General features: G+C 38.2%; 1 protein-coding gene across 1 annotated transcript in view; it reads right to left on the bottom strand.

Moving 5' to 3' along the window:
* The window catches only part of Cacna2d1 (calcium voltage-gated channel auxiliary subunit alpha2delta 1), a 530,523-nt gene that overhangs the window by 284,945 nt on the left and 233,416 nt on the right, over positions 1 to 12,162 (bottom strand). The window contains exon 5 of the mRNA XM_032907054.1: positions 2,694 to 2,735. Within this exon, the coding sequence (XP_032762945.1) occupies positions 2,694 to 2,735 (42 nt within the window). The remainder of the gene's footprint in view (positions 1 to 2,693; positions 2,736 to 12,162) is intronic.

Here is a 12,162-nt window from a genome sequence, read left to right as displayed (position 1 = left end):
CAGTATTCCAAATACAAAACTCGTGAATAACTTTGGACTCATGGTGAATGAGCGTTCTAACCTTGAAGCATTGTGATTGAAAATGGAGTAAATTATTTAATTCACATTTATGTGTGTATTCATTAGAACCTTGAGCAAAAAAAGTACTCCATTTCTATGTAAAATAAAAGGGTGATGTTTTTTTTTTATTACCAAGCAAATATAAATAAGCAAAACTTCTTACATTGGCATAAAATGTAATTATTTGTGTGTTACAACAAAATAGTTATTTGAGGTGCTTGGTGTTACCATTACAAAGTAACACATTCTAGAAGATTTTGTATTAGAAAACCAGTGTCAATGTTTTATGAATTGAATGTTCTGTAAAAGAGACAATGTACTATCAGGAAAATTAATGATGAATTTTCATATTTTTATTTTATTTTTCTTTTTTATGTTTATTCATTTTATGTTTATAAGCACACTGTAGCTGTCTTCAGACACCAGAACTGGGCATCAGATCCCATTACAGATGGTTGTGAGCCACCATGTGGTTGCTAAGACTTGAACTCAGGACCTCTGGAAGAGCAGCCAATGCTCTTAACTGCTGAGCCATCTCCCCAACACTCCCCCTTTGCTGTGTTTTTAAGATAATTACATCTCTTTCCTCATTTTTACCTCCAAAGCCTCCTGTGAGCTTCCCTGGCTCTCTTTCAAGTTCATGTTCAAGTTATTTTCAAAAAAAAAACTAATACAAATTTTACTTTTTTGTTGTTTTATTTTTAATTATTTTACTTAATACTAATTTTAATTCTAACTTTTTATTCTGATACCACTCGATAAGCCATAGAATACATTTGTTTTTGTTGACAGACTGTCTTTAATAACCATTGTGCATCATTAAGATCACATATATAGTCTTTATAATAGGGAAATATCAAAGTAAACCACCTACTTATGTGTAGAGAAAAGGTTAGAGCTTCATAAAGAAATGGTGTGGAGATGACAGGGAGGTTTAGCAACTAGGAGCACTTCTTGATTTTGCAGAGGACATAGTCTTGGTTCCCAGCACCCACATGGAAATTCATAACTATGTCTGACTCTACTTCCAGGATATCTGATCTTATCTTCAGACTTATGTGGGCAAAAAGCACATATATGTTTTACATACATAATGCATAAATATGTACAGGCAAAGCACTCCTATACATAAAATTGAAACATAATTTAAAAAGAAAAAAACAGGTTTTCATCTACAATAGGAGAAAATATGTGTTTTTCATGATGTTATTATACAAATTAAGATAGTTTGTAAAAATTGGTTAATGGGATACCAGAATATTCAGTACTCATTTAAATCTGGTATTTGAAGATATTCATATATTTGCTTAACCTAGGAATTGTCATGCTTCAGCATGCTGTTTTTAAGGAACTTGGAAGGCTAACTCTACTTATTTTCCCGTTTTCATTCTCCTCACACAACATTTATTTGGATAAAAAAGCAAAAAATGAGAAACATGAATCTCATAGCAGCCCTTCCTTTTGTTGAATGAAAATTCTAGTTCTTATGAACTAACAGGGCTTCAAAATGCAGTTGTGGATAAATCATTATATATAAGTATTTTTCTAATGCAAATAAATAACCATGAAAGATTTAGGCCGTGCATATAATTTGTAAATTTTGAAATGCTCCCATAACTAAATAAAATGCCTTTTCGATCCCTATGAAATGTGGCAAAATTATTTAGACCTCATTCATATTCGAAAAATAATTCATGTTCTCAAATGTTTGAAAACTCATACAACATTTATTTAAAATACCTATGTATGATGTCAAGAGTATTGCTCAGTGGTTAAAGCACTTGCAGGGGGTAGGCCTGTTGTATAATTATCATATATTACTTTACTCACCACTGTGATAAAATGTCCTAAAGAAAGGAAATTAAGGAACAGGCGGTTTATTTTGGATCAGAGTGTAAGGGAACTGCTACTATGAGAGACAGTCATGGTGCCTGATCATGAGGCAGCTAGTAACATTGTCTCCACACTCAGGAAGCAGAGACATAAATGCTAGCACTGAGCTACCATTTCTTCACTTTACTCCATTAAAAGTGAACAGTTTACAGATAAGGATCATCTACCTGCTACAATTAACATAATTAAAACAAACCACTACAGACATTCCTAGAAGCTAACCTATTCTATATAGAGTTCCTCACGGGTTTGCCCACTGGCTTTTCTCCTAGGTCATTGTTGATAATGTCAAGTTGTCAATGCATTGTAAGCACTGTAGCCACTACGTTTTAAAGATCGGATCAGCAGGATCATTTCTTACCAGTTTGGGGATATCATTCCCATTGGATTTTGTTAAGCCCACTGACATTAGCCAGGATACAGAGATGGTTCTATTCAGATCTGCCCTCAACCTTCCAAATGTAATACCCATGCCTAAGCCACAGCAACCCACATGGGAGGCACTTAGAGGATATGCTGGATCAGAAACAAGAGGGTAGAATACCATTTCTAATGTAGAAAAGCCAGTAAGCCCTCAGAACAAAGAAGGTCAGAGTTAGCACCACCACCTTGCTACATCTAACTAATGTTTTGCTCTTGTCATGTAAAAATCTCTTTAAATGTGTCCAATCCAATTTCGGTTACTTAAACCAATCCTTCATCACTGGAAACAATTTAATGAACAATGTTTTAATACTTACATCAAGATCGTCTTTAGCGTTGTAGTAGACAACTTCGTTGCTCTAAAACAGAAAAAAAAGGAATATTTTATTGATAACAAAGCATAAACAAAAATACTAGCCCCAACAAAATGCATTAGTATTCTAAGTAACAACCTTTTCACAAATTAGTTTTACAATATAACCTACTAAACCCATAGATCCTCAAATGTCTTCAGAAACAATAAAGCAGTGAACCATGGGGGAAAAATGTGTAGGATATGCTATAGTGGAGAAGAGAGCTCAGAACAGGACTTTCAAACCCTGTCTAAGAGAAAAAACATATGGATTTCATATGTCAAGTGCATCCCCGGGACACATAGATGAACACATAACTGTGATAAACAATATACACCATAAAATAAGGTTAGACAAATTATTTATTAGTGTTAAAATGTTTTTGCTATTCATATATAACTCTCCACAATATCAACTCTTTAAGACACAATAAATGATGTGAGAATTTTTTCATGAGTTCTAAAAAACCCACATTCAGATAGTAAAGAACAGCAAATTATGTGTCAAATTATGTAAGAATCAAATTATATATAAGTACTATTCTAGATGACATCAGATGATTATATTAGATGGTTTTGCTGAAATATACTGAAAATGTGTGTTTTTAGATTTATGTTATTGTATGTATGGGAGTGTGTTTTGTCTCACACATGTATGTGCACCATGTGCATGCTCCTATCTGTGTATGTGCACCATGTGCATGCTTGTGTCTGTGTATGTGCACCATGTGCATGCTCGTGTCTGTGGAGGTCAGAGGAGGGTGTCGGATCACCTGGAATTGAGGAGCTGCCAGGTAGGCTCTGGGAGCTGAGCAAGGGTCTGCTGTAAGTAGAGTTAGTGTTCTGAATTATTGATCCATTCCCTTTGGTCTCCAAGATACTAAAACTGAGGATTATAAATGGTACTAAAGAAGGACAATATAAAAGAACACAAATGACCATCGGGGATTACAAACTTTTTCTTGTGTCTTGAGGCCCGTTCTACATCTGTCCTAGCAAATTGTAAAGATATATTTTTCGGTGTCTCATACACATCTATCAGCATAGATAATTCTTATATATTTGGTTGTGAGCCTAGCCTTTAATGGCTGAGCCATCTCTCCAGTCCAGCATAGATAATTCTAAAGTTATGCTGATAGCAAGCTTACAATAAACAATGTTTTACAAGATAACTTAATTGGGCTCTGATTTTCAAAACATACTATGGTATTATAGTTGTCTAGTATTTCAAAAATATTTGAAACTCATGACATTTAGAAAAAACAGCTACTGTTATCACATAGGGAGTCTGGAGACATAGCCAGACGTTTGCATGCATGTACTTCACTTTGATGGGAACTGAACTCAGTTCTCAGGACCAGCATAGGATGCCTAGAACCTCCTTTGCCTAGAACCATGCCTACGCTTTAGGAAACCTGAAGACCTGTTAAAGACTCTGGGAACTTTTATCTCTCAAGAATTCAAACACACAAGTGTACACGCACACACACATACACACACACACACACACACACACAGAGAGAGAGAGAGAGAGAGAAAGAGAAATAGAGAGAGAGAGGTGTGCATGCATGCACACATGTACATACAGACACATACACACATAAAATAAACCTTGTAAAAATTGTCATTTTTTTCAAGTATTCAAAAGTCACAGGTGTCTGGGATCACAGGATTATATTTAGTTGACAGTTCTAGAAGTAAAAGACTCAACTGATTAAGCAAATGTCTGAATATATGCCTTTTCATGAAGAAAAACATAGTTCTATTTGCCAACCTACTAAAAATGGAAACCAGATCTCACCTTTTATTATTAATATAAAAAGCCTACCTTGAGATTGAAGAATGTATTCTATAAAGACTGAAGAACCCCAAACACATAATATTAGAGAAGATGATTCATTGCCCTGATTAAAACCTATAAATTGGAATTTATTTCAGGGAGGATCGATAGAACTTTTAAAAATATAATTCGATTTTTGAAGTTTCTGGGTAGTGAGCTTTAATGAGCACAAAATTTCCAATTCCTGAAACTTCATTCAGAATCCCTTGCCACTGAGCTAAATACAGAAGCAGGAGACACTTTCACAGCCCCCTGAGACCCACACCTAATCACTACCTTATTGATTCCATTCATAATGCAGTCACTTATGTTTCAGAGACAATTTTCAGTTTAGAATGCAAATCCTGGCAACAAGTTAAACACAGAGTAAGATAATCTCGTTTGGAGACTTCATTTCCTACTACATGCTTCTTGCATTTACAATATCAGAAATCGTAGAAAACTCAGTGCAGCTGTGTTAAATTGCATGCACATCAGCTCCATCTTGTCAACAGAAGGATTCACACCTATCCGCCAATGTCCCGGGTCAGGAAAGATGGGAAAGAGGTTAAACCCATCCTCTCTAACTGAAAAATAGCTCAATTACACAGCACAACCTGGAGGTGGAGGATTACATTTGGATAACAGTTCTAGAGTTAAAAATTCAACTGATTAATCAAACTGTCTCCTCTATGTGACAATGTAAGAGTTCTAAGTACTAGGCTGTCGAAAGGGTCTATGTATGACAAAGCATGTTACTCCTAATCATTTTTGATTCTGCTAAGATAAATTGTACATGAAATGTAAATTAAGTCAAGTAAAGTTAAACTTTTAAAAACTTTGAGTAGCCTGCTTCCCCACCTAGGCTAGATCAGCAGCCCCATAACCCCCACCCCCAACACACACACACACACACACACACACACACACACACACACACACACACACACATATACGCACACACTCTACAGCCAGTCTGCCTACTAGGAGGTCCAAAGTAACCAGGGACCAGCTGAGGATCTTGTCCAAATACCCACACCAGCTGCAACGTACACAGAGCCCAGTTCATGCCGGACCTTCCTGCCCTCTGAGCTCCACCTTCCTTCAGGTCTGCTTCCTCACCCAGGCCAGTGGCAGATACCTTTCCTCACCATACAGCATCTCTGCCCCTGAGGAGGTCCACAGTAATCAAGGAAACAACCTGTCTGCCTCCCAGGAGATCCACAGTAATGAGAGTAAAAGGCTGAAACTAAGTTTTCCAAGCCAATGGTCCCAAGAAACAAGCTGGACTTGCCCTTTTAATATCTAATAAAATAAACTTTGAACCAAAAGTTATCAAACAAGATGGGGAAGGACACTTCATATTCATCAAACGAAAAATTTACCAAAAGGAAGTCTAAATTCTTAAAATCTATGCCACAAATACAAAAGCACTCACATTCGCAAAGGAAACTTTATGAAAGCTCAAAACACACACTGAACCTCACACATTAGCAGTGGGAGACTGCACCACCCGTCTCTGACCAATGGACAGATCATTGAAACAGAAAGTAAACAGAGACACATGAAACTAACGGGAGTTATGAACCAAATGCATATAACATATATCTACAGAACATTTCATGCCCAAACAAGAGAATATACCTTCTTCTCAGCATCTCACGGAACCTTCTCAAAACAGGCCATATACTGGACACAAAACAAGACTCAACAGATACAAGAAGATTGAAATAATCCCCTGCATTCTATCAGATCACCACGGACCAAGGCAGGGACTTCAATAACAACAAAAACAACAGAAAGCCCATACACACATGGAACATGAACAACTATCTGCTCGATGATAACTTTGGCAGGGAAGAAATAAAGAAATCAGAGACATTGTAGACATCAATGAGAACTAAGACACAATATACCCAATCTTATGGAACACAATGAAAGCAATGTAAGAGAAAAAAATCATAGCAATAAGTGCCTTAATAAAAAATTGGAGAGATCCCATAAAAGCAACTTAACGGCACACCAGAAAGCTCTAGAACAAAAAGAAGCAAACACAACTAAGAAGAGTAGATAGAAGGAAACAGCTGAAATCAAGGCTGAAATCAACCAGTTAAACACAAAGAGAATGATACAAAAAAAAACTACAAAAATCTATACTCAATAAAACTGGAAAATCTGGATGAAATGAAGGGTTTTCTAGACAGATACCATGTACCAAAGTTAAATCAAGTGCAGGTAAACTATTTAAATAGTCCCAAAACCCTTAAGGAAATAGAAATTTAAAACCTCCCAATCAAAAAAGCCTAGAATCAGACAGTCTTAGTGCAGAATTCTACCAGACCTTCAAAGAGAGCTTATACCAATACTCCCAAAACTACCTATGAAGCCAGTTACTTTGATAGCTAAACCACAGAAATACCCAACAAAGAAAGAGAAGTTATTTCACTTATGAATATCGATGAAAAAAACTCAATAAAATTCTTGCAAACTGAATCCAAGAACACTTCAAAACCATCGCTCAGCATGATCAAGTAGGCTTCATCTCAGTAATGCAGGGATGGGTCAATATACAAAAATCCATCAAGGAAAGACACTATATAAACAAACTCAAGGGAAAAAGTCACATGATGCTGAAAAAGCCTTCAACAAAATACAACACCCCTTCAAGTTAAAAGTCTTAGAGAGATCAGGGATTCATGGCACATGCCTAAACATAATAGAAGCAATATATAGTAAACCAATAGTCACCATCAAATTAAATAGAGAGAAACTAGAAGCAATCCCACTAAAGTTAAGGACAAGACAAGGCTGCCCACTCTCTCCCTACCTAGTTCAATATAGCACTTGAATGATTACAAGACAAAAAGAGATCAAGGGAATACAAATGGGAAAGAAGAAGTCAAAGTATTACTATTTGCAGGTGATATGATAGTATACATGTGCTCACTGAAAATTCCACCAGAGGACTCCTACAGCTGATAAACAACTTCAGCAAAGTGGCAGGATATAAAATTAACTCAAACCACTCAATAGCCTTCCTTTATACAAATGATAAACAGGCTGAGAAAGAAATTAGTGAAACTACACCCCTTCACAATAGCTACAAGTAGTATAAACGTGGTGTGACTCTTACAAGCAAGTGAGAGGTCTGTGTGACAAGAACTTCAAACCGCTGAAGAAAGAAATCTGAGACCTCATGTCTTAGTCAGGGTTTGTATTCCTGCACAAAACATCATGACCAAGAAGGAAGTTAGGGAGGAACGGGTTTATTCAGCTTACACTTACACATTGCTGTTCATCACCAAAGAAGTCAGGACAGGAACTCACATAGGGCAGGAACTTGGAGGCAGGAGCTGTTGTAGAGGCCATGGAGGGGTGCTGCCTATTGACCTGGCTTCCCCTGGCCTGCTCAGCTTGCTTTCTTATAGAAGCCAGAACTATCAGCCCAGAGATGGCACCACCCACAATATTCCCTTCCACCTTGATCACTAATTAAGAAAATGCCTTACAGCTAGGTCTCATAGAGGCATTTCCTCAAGGGAGATTCCTTTCTCTGTGATAACTACAGCTTGTGTCAAGTTGACACACAAAATCATCCAGTACACCCCAGAAGATGGAAGGATCTCCTATGCTCATGGATTGGTAAGATTAACATACTGAAAATGGCCATCTTACCAAAAGCAATCTGCAGATTCATTGTAATACCCATCAGAATTTCAACATAACTCTTCACAGACATGGAAAGAGTTATTCTCAACTTCATATGGAAAAACAAAAAACCCAGGAAAGCAAAAATATTCTGAATGATAAAAGATCTTGGGGGAATCAGCATCCCTGACCTCAAGCAGTACCATACACCAATAGTGATAAAGACACCAAGCTATTGGTACAGAGACAGACAGGTCAATCAGCAGAATAGAGTCAAAGATCTAGAAATAAACCCACACAGCTATAGACCCTTGATCTTTGACAAAGAAACCAAAAACATGCAGTGGAAAAAAGAAAGCATTTTCAATAAATGGCGCTCATGTCCAAGTGATCAAGGACCTCAACATAAAACCAGATATATTCAATGTAATAGAAGAAAACGGTGGAAAAGAGCCTCAAACTCATTGGCACAGAGGGAAATTTACTGAACAGAACACCAATAGCCCAGGTTCTAAGATCAGCAATTGACAAATGGGACCTCATGAAACTGAGAAGTTGTAAGGCAAAAGTCACAGTCAATAAATCAAACTGGCAACTGTATATTTGGGAAAAAAATCTTCATGAACCTTACATCTGATAGAGGGCAAGTATATAAAATATATAAAGAGCTCAAAAATGTAACCTCTGAAACAAAACCCAAATAACCCAATTTAAAAATGGGGTACAGAGATAAATTTACAGAGAATTCTCAACAGGAAATTCTCAACAGAAGAATCTTGAATGGCCAAGAAGCACTTAAAGAAATATTCAATGTCCTTAGTCATCAGAGAAATGCAAATCTAAACAACCCTGAGATTCCACCTCATACCAATTAGGACGACTAAGATTAAGAAACTCAGGTGACAACAGATGCAGGTGAGGCCGTGGAGAAAGAGGAACGCTTCTCCATTGCTGGTGGGACTGCAAACTGCTTCAGCTACTCTGGAAATCAGTCTGGCTGTTCCTCAGAGAATTGGAAATAGTTCTACTTGAAGATCAAGCTATACCTCTCTTGGCAATATACCCAAAAGATGCCCCAGCATACCACAGAGGCACGTGAACCACTATGTTCATAGTGGCCTTATTTGTGATAGCCAGAAGCTGGAAACAACCCAGATGTCCCCATGTCAGAAGAATGGATACAGAAAATATGGTTCATTTACACAATGGGATACTACTCAGCTATTAAGTACAAGGTCATCCTGAGTTTTGAAGGCAAAGGGATGGAACTAGAAAATGTCATCCCAAGTGAGGTAACTCAGACCCAAAACATGCACGGTATGGTCTCACTAATTCACTAATAAGTGGATGTTAGTCAAAAAAATGCAGAATACACAAGATACAGTCCACAGACCTCAAAAAGGGTCAACAAGCTAAAGAGCCCAAGTGAGGACACCTCACTACCACTTGGGAGGGAAAAGAAAGCCATCACAAGGGTGGAGGGAGGGACCTGGGTGGGAAAGGGGAAAGAGGGAGGGGAGACGAACAGGATCTGGTAATGGGTAGGGGAAAGGACTGAAGCCCTGAGGGCCAGCAGAAAGAATGGAAACAGGCAACCTCAGGAGGTAGGTGGTTCAGAAGACCCTCTAGAATGTGACAGAGACCTGAGAGGTCAGAGAATCTCAGGTCTCAAAGGGAGAGACCCTAGATGAAATGCCTACAGTAGGGAGAGAACTTATAGAGCCCACTTCCAACAGAAAGACAGGGCATTGAGTGGGGGATGGGGTTGCTATCCCAAAGCCAAAAGTCTGACCCATAATTGTTCCTGTCTGAAAGAACTGCTGGGATCTAAATGGAGAAGAGCCTGAGGAAAAGAATGCCCAGTGACAGGCCCAAAGTGGGATCCAGCTCAAGGCGAGGCCGAAAGACCTGACAATATTACTGAGGCTATGGAGTGCTCACAAAAAGGGACCTATCATGACTGCCCTCCAAAAGACCCAACAAGCAGCTGAAAGAGTCAGATGCAGATAGGTGCACCCAACCAATGAACAGAAGCTGCAACCCCTCTGGTTGAATTAGGGAAAACCTGGAGGAAGCTGAGGAGAAGGGCAACCCTGTAGGAGGACCGACAGTCTCAATTAACCTGAACTCTGGAGATCTCTCAGACACTGGATCTCCAACCAGGCAGCATACACTAGCTGAGATACGGCCCCCAACACATACCCAGCAGAGAACTGCCAGATCTGGGTTCAGTCAGAGGAGATGCACCTAACCCTCAAGAGACTCGAGGACCGAGGGAGTTTAGAGGTCTGGTGGGGTGGGGGGGGTGCATCCCCGTGGAGACAGGGCAGGTGGAGGAGGTATGAGATGTGGAACAGTTGAAGGGCAGGCGTGGAGGAATAAAATCTGGGGAGAGAGGGGGGGGAGAAGAAGAGAAGAAGAAGAAGAAGAAGAAGAAGAAGAAGAAGAAGAAGAAGAAGAAGAAGAAGAAGAAGAAGAAGAAGAAGAAGAAGAAGAAGAAGAAGAAGAAGAAGAAGAAGAAGAAGAAGAAGAAGAAGAAAGAAGAGGAGGAGGAGGAAGAAGAGGAGGAGGAGGAGGAGGAGGAGGAAGAAATAATCTCTTGGTATCCATAGACAGTAGAGAATTAGACATTTCTAAAAGTTAATTATAGTTCCTTTTTATGAATGAGTTTGAGGGGTGGTCTTTGTTAATAAGTTACCTACCCTCATTAAAAGTTCTGTGAATCCTTCCTTCCAGAAAGTAATCAGGTCACTATCATCTAAGTGTTTGATTAAACTATAGCACATATACTAGCAACTATAGGTATTGATGACAGAATGAGTTACTATGTTTCTTAATTATGACTAAATATTTTGATGAAAATCATTAAATGCTGTCACCTAAGAAAATAGTCCATATAGAAACAGTAGTTATCAAGGTAAGGTACATTATTACAGAATAAAGCCAGCTTCAACTAGACAGGATTAGTGAAACCTACAGAGAGCAATTCTTCATAACTACGTTGTCTCAAATGACAAAAACAAATTGTTTTGCTTCTGATTTTCACCAGGTAAGTTAGATGTGTATTATCCCCTTGAAATAAATTTACTTATATGGTCCACTCTAATACGATATTGCTGCTTGGTGTAAAATGTCCCCTTGTAAGTTAAGAGGTAAATTACTTTAGTCTCTGAGTATCTATTGAGAATCAAAAATCAAATCTGGGCAGAATAGGCTCGTCCATCTTAATGATGGATATTATGAGCGACAGCTCCTGCCTCCCAGATTTCCATAAAAGTCAGTCTCTGATGAACAGCTCTGTTAAAAGTCTGAGGTCTAAGAACCAGGCTTCCCTGTAGAAATAAGATCCTGCTGTGGCTGACTTAAGTATTGGAACCAAAAGTTATGAATTTATAATCCACACCCAAAATGGATGACACTCATTTCATTCCAATGGAGATTAACTTTCTGTAAAATTTGGTAATTCTTTTTCTTTCGTGATATCCTTGATTCTACATATCCCAGTACACTACCTGCAGCTGTATTTTCTCCTAATGTTTTTTAAGCATGATTTTGATTAATTTTTATCATTCCTGACTTTCAAATTAGAGTCTGCTGAAGCTATGGAGATTCTTCATTAAAACTGAGATATGTCCATCATTTCTGCAGGCGATGATCTGGTGTTTCAATTTTATTAAAATATATTAATAACAATTTGGCCCCCAAAACACAGACCTCATGTTTAATGCCTGTGCCCAGAAAGAACAACTGTAGTGTGTAGAGTTTCAACTGGACCCACTGCAACACTGTGTAAGTCAAAACTGTAGGGATCCATAGGCTTGGTTGTGTATATACGTGAATGCGGGGAAATGTTTCTAAAGGAGCAATACTTTAAAGCTCTCTCATGTCTGTCATTAAGTTAATTTATCGTGCAGATTGATGAGCAGGTTGAGAATGTGAAATTGGTAAAAGAAGGAAAACAAAAAGA

This window comes from Rattus rattus, chromosome 6 (assembly GCF_011064425.1).
Source record: "Rattus rattus isolate New Zealand chromosome 6, Rrattus_CSIRO_v1, whole genome shotgun sequence".
In the NCBI taxonomy this organism is placed as follows: Eukaryota; Metazoa; Chordata; class Mammalia; order Rodentia; family Muridae; genus Rattus; species Rattus rattus.
This window is presented reverse-complemented; position numbering and strand designations above follow the sequence as displayed.